Below are 16,402 nucleotides of genomic sequence, written 5' to 3'. Positions count from 1 at the left end.
AGCCCCAGAATGTACAGCATTAACATTTATTGACTGTTTACTATGTGCCAAGCTAAGTGCTTTATATGTACTATCTTGTAAAGATAAACAACAGCTGACTGAAGTGGAATTATTCTCATTTTACAGATGAAGAAACTGAGACTTGAGTAATTTGCCCCCTAACAGGCAACTGGTAAGTGTCAGAACAGGGCTGCAGCCGACACCTGTCTGACTGCACTGACACCTGTCTGACTGCACTGCCTTCAGGAGTCCCTGGGCCTTGTTTGTGTGGCTGAGCCTCTGCTGCTTTTCCAGATAAGCATAGTGACCATCCTAGTTTAGCTACTGTACAGACAGACTCCTAGCACGAAAAGTTACCGTTTGAGTGGCAAAGATAATACTGTTAGTGGTAAGTCATGTGAGTATCCTGTCCTCCCTGATATGATAAAAGGAGGAGGGCATGTTACTTCTGTGATATCCTAACCCCAAATTCATAACCTCAGTCTAATCCTGACAAGACAACAGACAAATCCAAGTTGAGGGACATTTTACAAAATGCCTGACTGGTGCTCTTCAAAAGCTTCGAGGTAGTAAAAGATGAGGGAAGACCAAGACACGATCAGATTGGAAGAGGCTGGGGGATGAGCAATGTAAGGTGATGTCCTGGACTGGACCCTGGAACAGGAAAAGAACCTTGGCATAAAAATTAGGAGAATCTGACAAAATCCATAGTTAGTAGCAATATAGCAAAGTTCTTTTTCAGTTGTTATGAGTACACCAGGGTTACATGAGACGTTCACAGGAGGATGCATAGTACACGGGCGCCCTCTGTGCTACCTTTACAACTTTTCTTTACTATTATTTCAAAATAAAAAGCTAATAGAATAGTTATTTGGAACAGTCCATCAAGGGAATATGGGTAGTATTACTGTCTTATTATGAGGGAGGAATTGGTCCTGGTGACAGTTCTTAGCCTTTAGGTTCAGAAGAAGAATCAGGATAAGGAAAGAAACTTATTGTGAAAATCTTCCATTTTAGATGTATGACCTTCTGGTTAGAATATACAATCAAATTCATAGCCTATTTTAATGTTTTAAATGTATTTTTTTTTCTCTAAAGTTTTAAAAGAAGAGCTTCTTAAGTAGACTTGGGCTGAAATAGTAGGACCCTTGTTCCCGAAGAGAAGGCGTTTCTTCCTGTGTCCCCTGAAGAAAAATTGAATCAGCATGACTTTTTCCATCTCAGATCATTTTTGTTTCATAGCAAGAAATATGTTTCCTATAGGGTAGAAAGAAATATGGGACTACTCATCTTTTTTTCTCTTTGATTTGATTTCCACTAAAAATATCTAAATTCCTCAGTCACAGAGAGAGAGATGTGGACTCGAAGCCTCTGTAGATCTCCTTTAAAAAGGAGTATGAGCGCTTCAGCCACGATTATTTTGACGTTCAGAGTGTACGCGACTAGTTTAAAATTCGTCCCATAAAATCTCATTATTATTAAAGTCACTACCATGCTATTTTATTTATTAAGTTAATTCTCCGGTATGATATATTCCATGAATTTCAATAATTTGAGATTTTCGAGTTTGTTCCTATGTTTAGAAACTTAGTAGGTTTCTGGGGAATAAAGTCATTTACAAACAATATTCTTTTCTCCTGTACATTTTCTCATTTCATTCTAACAACAACCCTGAGGGGTAGGTAACAATTATTTATCCACCAAATTATAGATGAAAAGTAGTATTTGAAAGTTCCAAGAGAAGCCCAAAGCTGGATATCTATTAATTACCACAGTGAGAAGGAGTCATTGCAGGGTCTTCCGACACCGTATCCCATGTTCTTTCTGTTGCATTAAACTTCCATGGCATGCAGTTCTGGGTTTGGTCAGGAGTTCTTAACCTAAGATGGGGAAGTACACAAAATGCAATGGTGATCTGGGCATTTTTCTGTGGAGAAGATCTGCAGCATTCAGTAGATTCTCAAAGAGATCTGAGATACCATCGAGTTTAAGGAATTTTCTGAATACTATACAGGAAGAACATGGATGTTCTTCTCCCATTGCCAAAAGCAGTGATGAAAATACGGCTTATGTTATCCGTAACAGAATCCCTTCGTCTCTTCTGCCCATTCCTGACACATACACTACACTACAACGCCAGCTCTTTAATTTATATTTTTCTTGGTCTTGAGTTGATTTTTTTTAAAGAGTTCTACAGTTAAATAGGATGTCCAATAAAACAGATATTATAGATGTTTGAAAGGCTTTTGCAGGGAAATAGTTTTAGCTTTCTGGACTAAGCTGTTCACCTAAGGAAATTACGTAATTCAGTAGGAGGACCAGAAGGAAATGAACACCTAATGAACACTGTTAAACCTCGATGCTTGATGCTTTACGCATATAATGTCTCTGATTTCTCAGAACAGTGTAGCTATCTTGCTCTTGGAGGCTAAGTTTCTCAGCCGTATGGCCTAACTAATAGATTTGAGTCTAGGTCTTTCTTCAAGGCTTTCCCCACTGTATAGAAATGTCCCCTAAAGTAGAATGAGCAAGATTAGATATGGCAGTGTCTCAGTAGAAGTGCAGAGCTGGGTGTGGGTTAGCATGACTCATCCGCCTAAGAATTGGCCCATAGAGACATAAAGCTATTAATAGAAGTTACATCTGGGCACTGTGAAGATAAATATTTCATGCGTGCGTGTGTGCTCCATCACGCAGTCGTGCCTGACTCTTTGAGACCCCATGGACTATAGCCCATCAGGATCCTCTGTCCATGGAATTTTCCAGGCAAGAACACCGAAGCAGGTTGCCATTTCCTACTCCAGGGGATCTTTCTGACCCAGGGATCAAACTCACATCTCCTCTGTCTCCTGCACTGACAGGCTGATTCTTTACCACTGAGCCACCTCAGAAGCCCAGATATTGCATAGAAGGAAACAATTTGAAATAATGAGAGTATCTGTAGAGAATCCATATCTATAAAGACTCATTAGAAAGGCAGAAATTAGCACATTAATGGATATCAAAGCTGTGTCCACCTGACTTGCTGGCAGGCATTTGACATGTTGGAGATCTGAAAACAAGTGTCACGGACCTAACCACTGAGGTGCAAAGTAGGCAGACAGAGCAACTAGGACCCAGAGCCAGGCCTTGAGAAATTAGTTGTAATTCATCTATTCAGATAATAATTGTAATTCAGTCATTGAGAATAAAGGGGTCTGAGGTTAACTGAGCCAGTAAGCGAATGGAACTTAATGACAGGCAGATCACTGAGGTTGATTGCTTATGTCGGAAATGATACCAAATAACGGGTTCAGCACTAAGCCTAGAAGTAGAAATTAAGCAGCTTTACCAGTCAGGGCTAGGAGTATTAAAAGTATTAATAGGTAGTAAAATAAGAATAATCTTATTAACCTAGTGCAGGGGTTCTCTAAGTAGGGTTTCCAGACCAGTATCAGCATAACCTAGGAATTAGAAATGAAAATTCCTGGGGCCAACCCTAGACCTATTGGATCCAAAATCCTGGGATAGGGCCGAGCAGCCTTCCAGATGCATGCTTAGATTTGAGCACCATTGATCTAGTGGACAATATTGCCCCCTAAAACCTAATATCAACTTATATGTAGGAGAAAAGTGAAAGAAAATTAAGTCACTCAGTCATGTCTGACTCTTTGCGACCCTGTGGACTGTAGCCCACCAGTCTCCTGCGTCTATGGGATTGTCCAGGGAAATGGGTTGCCATTTCCTTCTCCAGGGGATCTTCCCAACCCAGGGATCAGAACCCAGGTCTCCCACATTACAGGCAGATGCTTTAACCTCTGAGCCACCAGGGAAGCAGCATGTAGGAGAAAACCAGAAGGCCTTCTAGCCTCTGTTCTTTGTTTATATGAGGACTGTGTCCATTAAAGGGGCCCTTTTAGCAGAGTCAGGATATTGAGGTTAAGCAAAATAACATTTTCGTTGAGAGCTAGTACTTATTTTTGGAAAACAGGTATTGCCTAGTAAAGTTGATCATGCACAAACTCAATGACCTTGCAGTACCATTCCTTGGTAAGTACCCTAGAGAAATGCATGCTATTGTGTACAGAAGGGACATATAAGAAGGCTCACAGAAGCCTTTGGTATCCAAAATAACAAATGAAAACAGCCCATGTGTTTAGAAGAGTGAATAAATAAATAGGATTATATTTATGTGATGAAATACAGTACAGCAGAGAAAAATGAATGACTATAGCTATAACAGTTTACTGTGATGAATTTCAAAGCATAATATTCTATGGATCAAGAAAAAAGTGAATTGGAGAGTACATAATTGTTTCTATTAATAAAGTTTAAGAGCAGGCAAAACTATGTGATAAATGATTTAGTAATACATATAGAGATGGTAGGGTTTCCCAGATGGCCCTAGTGGTAAAGAACCCACCTGCCAATACGGGAGACATAAGAGATGTGGGTTCGATCCCTGGGTTGGGAAGATCCCCTGGAGGAGGATACGGCAACCCACTCCAGTGTTCTTGCCTGGAGAATCCCATAGACAGAGAGCCTGGCGGGCTACAGTCCACAGGGTCACAAAGAGACGGACACGACTGAAGTGATTTAGCATGCACACACGCATAGAGATGTTAAAATTCTTAAAAAGCTCGAGAATGATCCAAACTTAATTGCTTCTGTGGTAAGAGAAGGGGATGCAGTTGAGGAGGGCTACATAAGGGGCTTCAAATGTCTCCCTAGTAGATATCAAAGTTTTGAATGTATTGTTCTTTCAGTTGTATTATCTTTAAATTTGTCTACTTTTGAATGAATAAAAAATTTAATAATTTAAGAATGAAAATTGAAGTACTTTCCAAAGTTATAACAATAAACTTGCTAGGGGGTAAAAGAAAGCTTTGCAAGGAAACTGGCTGAAATCGGGCATTTGCAAACAGTGCTGGATACAAATAGGAAACTAGCGCTCCCAAGTCTTGGAATCGTGCTGAGACAGATTGGAAGAAATATCTCATTTCTTGGGCAATTATTTTAAAGTCTCATTCAATTGGAGATATTTAAATGACTGATGACCAAGCCAGCAGAAGATCGACACAAAAAGCTTCTTCTAGGAGTTTTGCAAATCTATGAAGATGAGCACATTAAATCCTTCTAAATTGCTTTCATATGTGTATAGAAGTAACCTAGAATATAGGAGAAAAGCATTTTGTTTGTAGGCGGGAAACTTAGGCTGTAATTCTGATTACCCTCTGGCTGTGTGACCTTGAGAAATAAGTCATTCATATTACTATTTTCTAACAATTGGGGGTATTGAGAATATTATTATTTTACCATTTAAGGAGCTACTAAAATTTGGAAGACACTTAAATATGTAAACTGAGACCATTTTTGAAACAAGGATTATTATTTTTCAGATGTGGAAATTTAACTTGCCCAGTAATCAAACAGCAAGAAAGTGACAAAACTGAGGCTAATGAACATAATATTGTAAGAACAACAACAAAAGAACAGAATTAAGTCGTGCATAGATAAATATTGCTCTATGCACTTTCTTTATAAGCCTATAGTAGGAGTTAAGATGCATACTGTCCCCTGACCACTGCACTCCTTAGAGGGCTCGGAACTCAAAGGCTTAGTTAGGTATAGAGGACTTGGTCCTCAGAACGGTTAATATCAACATTTTGAGCTAAACAGGTTTTTGTTTGCTCATCTGGAAACTAAACTACCACTTATGCTGTGAGAAAATGAGTTCTAAATTCTAAGAACTACAAGTAATTTTTAGAACACAGCATGTACACAAATTAAGTATTAATAATCGTCCTTTTACTAAGCAAACCTTTTACAATGGTTACAAAAGACTACAAATGTTAACACATGTGAGAAGCATAATCTTTTCAAGAACATGACACTGGGACTTCATGCTTTTTCTCTTTTCAAAATGGCTTTTGAGATGCAGAAATCTCCATCAAATAATGGAGTAATTGTGTGGGTTTGAGAATTCCTATGGCTGTATTTCTTCCATTTTAAAAAAATGAAGGAAATAAGAAATAACTTTCTTAGTTTAAGTTTGCTTTCCCAAGTTGTGGCTCTGGAAATATGATACTTTTATTTTTTTTGCCATTAAGTTTTACTTCTGACTTTTCAAATAAACTTTTAAATTTGATTTTGGTAAGATCAGCTATCAGAAATATTTTTACACTTAGGCAATGCCCTTTTTGAGTATTAAGAATTTCTGCCTGAATATGAATTTCCTCTAAAAATATTTTAGACTATTTGCCCTCAAAAAAATAAGGAATGTTTAGCATAATAGCCCAATGTTTTCAACAATAAAGCTATCTTTTTTCTTTCTTCCAGAAAAGAAGCTTTGGTCATCGCATAATAGTATTTTCCATGATTGTAGAAAGACAGAGGAACACTAAATGCAAATTGTCTTTTGCCAAATTATTGAGTTTCTTTCATAGAAAGGTTTTTTCATTACCTTTACAAACCGCGAGTCAAACATGAAATTAAGGATTGTTAATTAACTTTTCATTTTGTTTATTTTCCCATGTAGAAGCTTTTTCTGGTTAGAAAAACTTTCACTAGCTGCCTTTTAATACTACTTTTAATATATTGGGAGAGCTTACAGTAAGAAATTTCCTCTTAATTTCAGATTCTATTTTGACTAACAGTTTAAGTCTCTTTCTAAACTAAATTGCTTTTAGTTATTGAAAGAGGCAGAAGAAGAAAATTAATACACTTAATTGTTTATCTGTCTCTGTTTCTTGTTTCCATGTCAGAGTGCCACATGGAAGCTGTTTGAAAAAGGAGGAAGGAGAAAAAGCAGGGCTTCTGAATACATTGATTTCCCCTAATTAGAGCCAGGTCTCTGTAGTGACTCTGTGACTGCTTACTGATGACATGGTATCTAAAGGTGTGCCATCATGTAAGTTATAACTTATAAATCTTAGGAAGAAAATAGATCATGTTTTTGATAATATAAAAAACATCAAGACATTTGGCAATTTAGAAAAAATTGGATCAATTTAGCTGGCTGATACAGAAGCATATCAGGCCTCTCTGGCTTTGGTCCCACCTAATATAGGATTTTGCTGATTCTCAATTTTTAAGTTTTCTTTCCAAAAACTGTTTCTACCATGTGTTCATAATGTTCTCTCTTTTCCGAGCCACATTTTGGCTGCAAACTAGTAGTTACCCCATAAAGTCTTGTCATTTTTCTAGGTTTGTTAACAGAATTTTAAACATAAACAAACTTGTCTGTCTTTGCCTACTTGAGATTCTAACTGATTTTCTTCACAATTCACAGAAAAAAATTAAAGATTTAGGACCCATTGTCTTCATCTTCATCGTTCTTTCATTGTTTTAAGTATTGATTATGTGTCAAACACTGTGCTAAGTACCCTGCATATGTGATCTTTAATCCTCACAATAACTCTACAGAGTTTGGTCTAATTATCTTCGTTTTACAAATGAGAATACTGAATCCAAGACAGAATAAGTACTCAGTCGTAGCTAGTTACTAGCAGAGCTGGAATTTCAACCAAGCTCTCTGTGTCTCCTCAGGCTATGAGTTTTCCATAGACTCTGATACCTCCCTTCCTGTGTCCCACCCTTCCTACCCTAGTAAAATATTGGAAATTCTGAGGATTCTCCACCCACTCATCTTAAACAAAACAGAACCCTTAAAATGATAGTTTGGCTAGTACTTGTGTGACATAAATATGTACTATATCTTGAGATGATATAGTACATAGTATATAGTATATTTGAATTTTCTTTTGAAAAATGAATCACTTCATGTCAGAAAATACATTCTTTGTTTACATTTTGAGAGAGATTTTTTTCAGTGTTTATAATAGTTGTTCACACCTGTGAATGTGATAAAATCTATGCTAAGCACTGACACCATAAGAAAATCTGCTCATTCTGTCTGGGATAGTTTAAGATGCATAGTATATACTTGGCTATATTCAGTGTAGCTTAGTTCCACAGTGTTTGTGCTTCCTTTATAAATGATTCCACGTTCACCTTTCTAGTATAGCTATCCGTACTTCATTAACTCTTTGTGCCGATGGTACTAAGTTACTTTAGTTGTGTCTGACTCTCTGCATCCCTGTGGACTGTAGTTCACCAGGTGCCTCTGTCCATGGAATTCTCCAGACTAGAATAGTGGGCGATTGGGTTGCCATTTCCTCGTCCAGGGGATCTTCCTGACCCACGGTTTAAACCCATGTCTCTTACGTCTCCTACTTTGGCCTGCGGGTTCTTTAACTAGCACCACTTGAGAAACCCCAATCAGTTCTTTACTAGCAAGTAACTCATGTCTATAAAAAGTGATGCCAGATGAGGAAATTCCGTCTTAAATTCTTGGTTAGTTGATGTCAGCAGTATAGATTTCTAACTTTTCAAAATCCAGTTCTGTGCCCTTATTCTCCAGATATGAAGATATGAGTCTGCTTCCTTCATTTTAAATCTGTGGATAAGCATAAGTGGTCTATTAACAGGACTTTTTTTTTTGGCTTTTTCTTTTTTTGAAATTTCATTGCATTTATATCATTGACCTTTGCTTCAAAAAGCATTCAACAGTCTTTAACAGAGGGAGACCATGAAAGGGGGTGTTGTAAAGGCTTTCTTCTATAAAAGAAGTCATACAGGGAAAGCCTTATATTTGCTGAGTGATTTAATTCTTATATGTGCAGAAGTTGGCCGTGGGCCATGAGGAACATGGTGGGCAGGCACTGCTGGTTGCAGGCTCACGACCACATCTCCCTACTTCAGCCTGTATTTTTTTAAAAAGAGAGAGAGAAAAAAGCACCTCCTCTCTTGTTTTAAAATCTACCTGAGAAAAGTGATGCATGGTATCTAGACTAGTCAATTGCCTTATCAAGATTCATCAAGTCACTTTAAAAAGAAAAAATCAAGAACTGAGGAGCATATTCTCCAGGGAGAAAGATGCCTGCTTAAATCAGTCTTCTGAGTGCCTAGAGCAGAATTATGAAGGGAAAGTTCACTTATAGGAATAGCGACTACTTTGGGAGCATTGGCTATATTATGCTTATGAGATATTATTAGGGGATTGGGTATTCCAAGGTAATACCTTTTTCTTATAGATGGTGAATTGATCAGACACTGTCATTAAGTAGCTGTTTATCCTTCTCTTTACCAAATAATCTAATATCTATAGAGAAATGGGGAGCAAACATATTTTGATTAACATTTTTAAAGGCTTAGAAACTGGCTAATGAAGTATTATTAGCCAGTCTCCAAAAGGTACATTATATCCTTCATAATTTTCTGATAGTATAGTGAGACTTAGCAGTTGACTGGTTCCTTCTTGTTGAGTCATAAGATAATCCTGAACTTCATATTTGATGAATACAGGTTTACTTTGCTAGATCTTTAAGTACCTCAGGGTATTTTTATGTAAGACTGTGTATATGTATGTAGGTAGGGTTTTTTTTTTTTCCCAGTTGTTTTCTCTTTTGCAGAGTTACTTGAGAGACATGCTTGGAAATGTAAATTTCTATTACAGTTTTAAAAATCATCTTCTCTAGTCTGATCGATGCAGACTTCAATTAAGATTAACTAAAATCACTGTGGACGCAGGCTGCAGCCATATTAAAAGATGCTTGCTCCTTGGAAGAAAAGCTATGACAAATCTAGATAGTGTATTGCAAAGCAGAGACATTACTTTTCTGACAAAGTCTGTGTAGTCAAAGCTATGGTTTTTCCAGTAGTCATGTGTGGATGTGAAAGTTGGACCATAAAGAAGGCTGAGCACCAAAAAATTGATGCTTTTCAACTGTGGTGCTGGAGAAGGCTCTTGAGAGTCCCTTGGACAGCAGGGAGATTCAAGTTAACCCTAAAGGAAATCAACCCTGAATATTCATTGAAGGACTGATGCTGAAGCTGAAGCTCCAATACTTTGGCCACCTGATGCAAAGAGCTGACTCCTTTGGAAAGACTCTGATGCTGGGATAGACTGAGGGAAAGAGGAGAGGTGGCGACAGAGGATGGGGTGGTTGGTGGTGTCACTGATGCAATGGGCATAAGTTGGAGCAGATTTCGGGAGATAGTGAAGAGCGGGAATGATATGCTATAGTCCATGGGGTCACAAAGAGTCGGATACAACTGAGTGACTAAATAACAACAAATACATCAAAATCTGGGTTGTGTCTCTGAGAACCTTGGGACTTTGCTAGGCTGCAGTGTCTTCAAGCAGAAAAAACTCTCAGATTTAAGGGAGATCTGAAACTTACTGGCAATGAGAAGAGAGACTGGGTTTATTCTGGGCAAGGCAGAAACAGCTCACTGAGGTCAAGAACCTAAATAAATGGTGAATTGTGGTGCTTGGAATCTACAGAATAAAGCTTGATACCCAAGTGGATATCAGATTATTTGGCAGGCAAATTTATTATACAAATTTAGAGTTAAACTGAGGGAGGGTAGGTAGCATAGTGGGAAAGTCTGCCTTCGTATAAATAAACCTGCCTTTATTAGGTGTGGACAGTAACTTTAACCCTTTGAATTCCCTCAGTAGTAAAATGAGGGTTATGACTGCCACCTTGTAGAGTTCCTTTGAAGATTAGAAAGAATATGTATTTATTGACATAGGCCCCAAATAAATGATTACTTACTGTTTTTATCATCATCACCACTTCTTTCAGATGTTTCCGTTTTACATTTTCTGTAAATTTGTTAGTCAAGAAATTGCATAACCCAATATATTAAGCAGCTTTAAGGTAGAAATACAGAGTTTGATAGGTAACTTCTCAGGATATAAGGCTTTAAGATATGTTAAGTATTTATTATTTACATAAGCATGGGTTTCTTTCCTTTCTTGACTGGCTTTGAGTAAAGCCCTAAAAATATACCATGTAGAACTATTTTTCTGCTCCTTTTTGGCACACCCTGGGATATTGCAAAGAACCATGAGTTAAGTGGGAGAGAGAAGTGAATTTCAACTATAACTGCTCAAAATAGTTTTTTTTAGGATAGAAGACAAAAGCCTCGTTATTTAGCCCAGGGCATGCTGATAAACAGAGAGGCACATCTGAATTAAAAAAAAAAGAAAATCTTAGGTTTGTATACTACAAGTAGAATCCACACAGCTGAAAGTTACTTTAGTCCCATTCTGCAAATTTTGACCCAAAGTTCCAATAATGCTCAAATTTAGAACTTCTATTTTTATTACAGAAATAGGAGTATGGGAAGCAGTAGGGGATTACTTTAACTGATATGTGTAAGAGCTGTGTAAGTATTAACAATTTTAGCTTAGGCTCCTGAAGTAGAATGAACATCCCCATGCTGCTGCTGCTGCTAAGTCGCTTCAGTCGTGTCCGACTCTGTGCGACCCCATAGACGGCAGCCCGCCAGGCTCCGCCATCCCTGGGGTTCTCTAGGCAAGAACACTGGAGTGGGTTGCCATTTCCTTCTCCAGTGCATGAAAATGAAAGGTGAAAGTGAAGTCGCTCAGTCGTGTCTGACTCTTAGCGACCCCATGGACTGCAGCCCACCAGGCTCCTCCGTCCATGGGATTTTCCAGGCAAGAGTACTAGGGGCTCATTATTAGGAGCTGAGTCTCTAAAATAATTATATTGAGATGCAGTTCTACATTATATTGGCTCCCGTCCAATATGACTGGTGCCGGAACTCTACTGATTGAATTCTAAAAATTTGATGTCCAGAATGAGCGTGTATAGAAGAGTCACACTGTTGGAAAAAAGGGAAAAGTACTTTGGCTGTTTTGAGAGTCCTGGTCATTAGTGCAGCCTTTCGTTTTCCTTTTTCCCTCCCAGTGCTTAACTCTAAAACTCAGTTTGTGTGTTGAGCATTTGTTTATCAAGCATCTATTATGGTCTGCAACAAGCAAGGCACTATACTGGACTCTGAAGACGGCAAGCTGGCTGGGATGGTGCCCCTGAGCTCTGCAAACTCACCCAGTAACAAGTATGACGAAGACTGTTAGAGTACTGGACTCTGAAGACAGCAAGCTGGCTGGGATGGTGCCCCTGAGCTCTGCAAACTCACCCAGTAACAAGTATGACGAAGACTGTTAGAGCACACCATTCCTCTGCTCACGCTTGGCTTGAAAGTGTTCATTGCCCAGTTATGTTCGACTCTACATCTTGAAGATAACTTGAAAAAAGGCTGCATGATATGGCCTTTGCTTTAGGCCTTTAACAGTCTAACTAGAGTTACATATATGAAAGAAGGTAGCAAAATCCATAATTAGGAATAAAGTGTACAGTATAGAGAATGTTCTGTCAGGAGGCCAAAAGATCTCTGCTGACCACTCAGGGAGAAGTCATGGGAAAAGATGAACCTGAACATAGGAGAATTTTTAAGAGTTGAAGAAGAGGAAAGATATTGTAAGAGAGATGACTATAGAATAAATAACAAGAGATAATTTGGAAGAAAATCTGACCAAAACTGGTGGTATATTGAATTTGCATGAGTGACTGGAAGAGCATGGAGTCGAGAGAGAAGACTTGAAAAGTGAAACAAAAGTTTTAGTTTCGCTGATTGGAAAGAGGTGATATCACTGATGTAATGCACATCTAAGAAAAGAAAACAGGTTAATAAGAAGAAACGGGACACTAAATAAAATAGTTTTCTTACTTTAGATTTTTAGTCCTTTTTTTGGAGTTGACAATCAAGCATGTTTATTTGGGTTTAATACAGAAATGAATAGAGGTCCTCATTACAGTCATATTCACTTAGCTGGGAATTCCGGTTAATTGCCAGAATTGTGTTAATACAGCACTGGCCTAAAGTAGAAAATCATATTGAGTTTCTAGCACATTCATTAGAGTCCTTGTTTTTATATTTTTCAACCAAAAGCTAGACTGAGTGAGACCTGGGTGGTTTTCTTCTCCTCTTCAGACCGGGCAGTTTGGGTGCCGGGCAGCTGTGGATGATCTGGGGACGAGGTGCAGCAGCAGTGCCGGCGCTGTACCCAGTGCTGTGCGTAAACAAAGATGTTGGAGGGCCAGGCACTTGAACTCTCCATGGTTCCTTTATCATTTATTCTAAACTATCCAAGTACAGAGAATTAAATTGTCAGAAATGATTAGTGTTATTAGCATGCTAATTGAATTAATAGTCATGAAGTTGCTCAACTTATAATTCAAAATAAAAATCACTCAGTATGTATAGCAACTAGAATCTAGCTGACACTATTTCTGCGTTAAGATCATCTATGACGAGATGTTAAGCAACAAAACCTTCAAACTGATTTATTTTGTTCATTGTCTTTGCTTTTATCTGCAGCTCTGGGAAATGTCAGTGCAAAGTGGGTGTCACCGGTTCTTCATGTGATAGATGCCAAGATGGATATTACGACTTTAATGAGAATGGCTGCTTGCCCTGCCAGTGCAATAATCGGTCTGCCAGTTGTGATGCCCTCACAGGTACACACTTTCCTTACCTTTTTATGTAATTAGTCCATTGTTCTTTTCATTTTGAAGTCCTTCTTCTCTGAGTTAATTCTTCCCAAAGAGTTTGTAAGGATCTTTCTCTTCTACGTAGGATGTAATAGGTCATAGCAAACCAAACTTCTTCATATAAATTTCAAAAATCATATTGGTTGGCAATCCATGGAAGCAATGAAAACTATATGAACTAAAATTCCAGAAAGGGTAGAACTCTTCCTAAGTAAGCTGATGCTCACCAGCCACTTTCCTTCCAAGGGACATTTGCCGATTCTGGGCACAGACTAAGGAGTGGGCTTGGTCCAAGTAAAAGGATTCTTCTTGAGGAAAGATACAAGAAGAACTTTTGGCAGTTATTTGGGGCTTCCATTATGAATTGGAAACTGTTGCTGCTGCTGCTAAGTCGCTTCAGTCGTGTCCGACTCTGTGTGACTCCATAGACGGCAGCCCACCAGGCTCCCCTGTCCCTGGGATTCTCCAGACAAGAACACTGGAGTGGGTTGCCATTTCCTTCTCCAATGCATGAAAGTAAAAATTGAAAGTGAAGTCGCTCAGTTGTGTCCGACTCTTCACCACCCCATGGACTGCAGCCCAACAGGCTCCTCCGTCCATGGGATTTTCCAGGCAAGAGTACTGGAGTGGGGTGCCATCGCCTTCTCTGAATTGGAAACTAGAGGAGCCCTAAACACAAGGCCAGTTTTCCCACAGGACGTTAAATGACTGTGCAGGAGATGGAAGGCTGGCCCAAAAGGTAGAAAGACATTTCTCAGTCTTATGGTGCTTAGGAGACAAAATCTTTTTAGAAAGAAAGGGCCTGCGACAACATATGGCCATCTGTCTGAAGACATTGCCAGATTCAAAAGGTAGATTCTGTGGGATTTAGGCTCACATCCATTATTCACATTCTAGATCTATTGCAGTCTTTCATGGCTGAGGAGACACCTGCTGGGTTCTCAATCAAAAGCCTTAGAAGGCTGTGACCAAGAAGTAGTGATGAGCCATAGGTGAACTGCCTCATACTAAAATTGCCGTTCATCCTCAACCTATCTCAACTTCTGACTGAATTGGCGTGACCCTCTCATTACATCTGCCTAACAGAGGTAAATAGATGGGGAAACAGTGGAAACAGTGTCAGACTTTATTTTTTGGGGCTCCAAAATCACTGCAGATAGTGATTGCAGCCATGAAATTAAAAGACGCTTACTCCTTGGAAGGAAAGTTATTGCCAACCTAGATAGCATGTTGAAAAGCAGAGACATTACTTTGCCAACAAAGGTTCGTCTAGTCAAGGATATGGTTTTTCCTGTGGTCATGTATGGATGTGAGAGTTGGACTGTGAAGAAGGTTGAGCGCTGAAGAATTGATGCTTTTGAACTGTGGTGTTGGAGAAGACTCTTGCGAGTCCCTTGGACTGCAAGGAGATCCAACCAGTCCATTCTGAAGGAGATCAGCCCTGGGATTTCTTTGGAAGGAATGATGCTGAAGCTGAAACTCCAGTACTTTGGCCACCTCATGCGAAGAGCTGACTCACTGGAAAATACTCTGATGCTGGGAGGGATTGAGGGCAGGAGGAGAAGGGGACGCCAGAGGATGAGATGGCTGGATGGCATCACTGACTCGATGGACTTGAGTCTGGGTGAACTCCGGGAGTTTGTGATGGACAGGGAGGCCTGGCGTGCTGCAGTTCATGGGGTCTCAAAGAGTCGGACATGACTGAGCGACTGAACTGAACTGAACTGAACAGAGGGAAGAGGAATAATCTGTGGTTCTTTTGTACACTGCGTCTGGCAACTAAAACAGAGGGCAGTTCTGAGGTAGGAAAATGTGGCCAGTAATAAAGAGAAAAGCAAGGGAAGCAGATCCACAGATGACCCAGGTATTAGAGTTACCCTAAAGTGAATTTAAAATAGCTAAAGTTAATATTTTAAGAAAATAGAGGAGAAAACAGACAAAATAGGTGAAAAGAGGCAAAATCTCAAGAGATTTGGAGTAAAAAAAAAAAATAATCAAAAGAACAATCTAGAATTGAAAAATACAACATCTGAAATTAATACCTCATTGCATGGACTTAATAGCAGTCTACAGTATATACTGTGAAGACAAAGTTATATACTATTGTATACAGTGAAGACAAGGTTAGTAGATTCAAATACAGTTCAGTTTGAAATATCCAAACTGCAGCATAGAGAGAAAAAATGCAAAGAAAAGAGCAGAGTAGAAAAGACATGTGGGATACAGCCAGAAGGTCTCACATAAGTGTACTTGAAGGCTCAGAAAGAAAGGAGAGAGATACTGGGACAGAAGCAAATATCTAAAAAGATAATGGCCAAGAGTTTTCCAAATTAATGAAAGAGACCAACTCACAGATTCAAACAACTCAGCAAACCCTAGGCAGTACAGGAACAAAGAAAAGCATATCTAGGCAAACTTAGTTAAACTGTTAAAAACTAGAGACAATTAACTTCTCTGGTCTTCAGTTCTTATTCTTTCCTAAATCTTATTTCCTAAACCTTTCTAAGAAATCTTTCCTAAATGTTCCTAATCTTATTCTTTCCTAAATGTAAGGATTAGAGATACTTCCTTGGAAATCTCCCCCCGCCCCCACCCCCCAACAAAAATCAGAACATACTAGTCTGATAAGTAACAAGTGTTTTTATGAGATTAAGGTAGCAGAATATTTGAACAGAAAGTACTCTGGAAAAAAATCTGTGTTGAAATCTTATTCTTCATTCTAATCCTCTAGTGTTCAGTTCAGTTCAGTTCAGTCGCTCAGCCGTGTCTGACTCTTTGCGACCCCATGAACCGCAGCACGCCAGGCCTCCCTGTCCCTAACCAACTCCTGTAGTCCACCCAAACCCATGTCCATTGAGTCGGTGATGCTGTCCAACCATCTCATCCTCTGTTGTCCCCTTCTCCTCCTGCCCTCAATCTTTCCCAGCATCAGGGTCTTTTCAAATGAGTCAGCTCTCTGCATCAGGTGGCCAAAGTATTGGAGTTTCAACTTC

General features: G+C 39.1%; 1 protein-coding gene across 1 annotated transcript in view; it reads left to right on the top strand.

The window, feature by feature from the left end:
• The window catches only part of MEGF9 (multiple EGF like domains 9), an 80,922-nt gene that overhangs the window by 48,152 nt on the left and 16,368 nt on the right, over positions 1–16,402 (top strand). Inside the window, exon 3 of the mRNA XM_070795386.1 lies at positions 13,237–13,376. Coding sequence (XP_070651487.1) covers positions 13,237–13,376 — 140 coding nt within the window. The remainder of the gene's footprint in view (positions 1–13,236; positions 13,377–16,402) is intronic.

This window comes from Bos indicus, chromosome 8, assembly GCF_029378745.1.
Source record: "Bos indicus isolate NIAB-ARS_2022 breed Sahiwal x Tharparkar chromosome 8, NIAB-ARS_B.indTharparkar_mat_pri_1.0, whole genome shotgun sequence".
Taxonomy (NCBI): Eukaryota; Metazoa; Chordata; class Mammalia; order Artiodactyla; family Bovidae; genus Bos; species Bos indicus.
The sequence above is the reverse complement of the archived record's forward strand: the minus strand, read 5'-3'. Positions and strand labels throughout refer to the sequence as shown.